The sequence below is a fragment of the Eimeria mitis genome, genomic scaffold, assembly GCF_000499745.2.
Source record: "Eimeria mitis Houghton genomic scaffold, Emh_scaff667, whole genome shotgun sequence".
NCBI lineage: Eukaryota > Apicomplexa > Conoidasida > Eucoccidiorida > Eimeriidae > Eimeria > Eimeria mitis.
In genome coordinates this window covers 4,190-4,667 of record NW_013574805.1, presented here as the reverse complement: position 1 = coordinate 4,667, position 478 = coordinate 4,190, and the positions used below count along the sequence as shown (strand labels likewise).

Below are 478 nucleotides of genomic sequence, written 5' to 3'. Positions count from 1 at the left end.
TTTAGGGTTTAGGGTTTAGGGTTTAGGGTTTAGGGTTTGGGGTTTAGGGTTTAGGGTTTAGGGTTTAGAGAGGGTGGCTTCAGCTGCAACGCAAAAGAGGGTTTAGGGTTTAGGGTTTAGGGTTTGGGGTTTAGGGTTTAGGGTTTAGGGTTTAGGGTTTAGGGTTTGTTTCAGAGTCAACTGCCTGCTGACGGTACTGTGCGTTTCTCTCCGTCTATAAACCCTAAAGAAGAAATAGCTTGGGCTTATGAGATAGGAACAGTAAACCCTAAACCCTAAACCCTAAACCCTAAACCCTAAACCCTCGATTTGCCTGTTACGCTTTATGTGCATTCTATAACACAGCAGCTTTCTTTCTTTCTTTTTTTTTTTATTTTTATCTCTTTTTTTCTTTTTTTTTTGTCTCCTTTTCTGTCTCCTTTTTTCTTTTTAGTTCCTTGAGGTGTCTCCTTCTGTCTCTCTTTTTATTTTTTTTTAT

At 39.1% G+C, this 478-nt stretch overlaps 1 protein-coding gene across 1 annotated transcript in view; it reads left to right on the top strand.

Moving 5' to 3' along the window:
- Nucleotides 1-478, top strand: part of EMH_0019180 (uncharacterized protein) — a gene marked incomplete at both ends in the record, with an annotated part of 10,341 nt that overhangs the window by 9,278 nt on the left and 585 nt on the right. Inside the window, one exon of the mRNA XM_013501312.1 lies at nt 175-261. Within this exon, the coding sequence (XP_013356766.1) occupies nt 175-261 (87 nt within the window). The remainder of the gene's footprint in view (nt 1-174; nt 262-478) is intronic.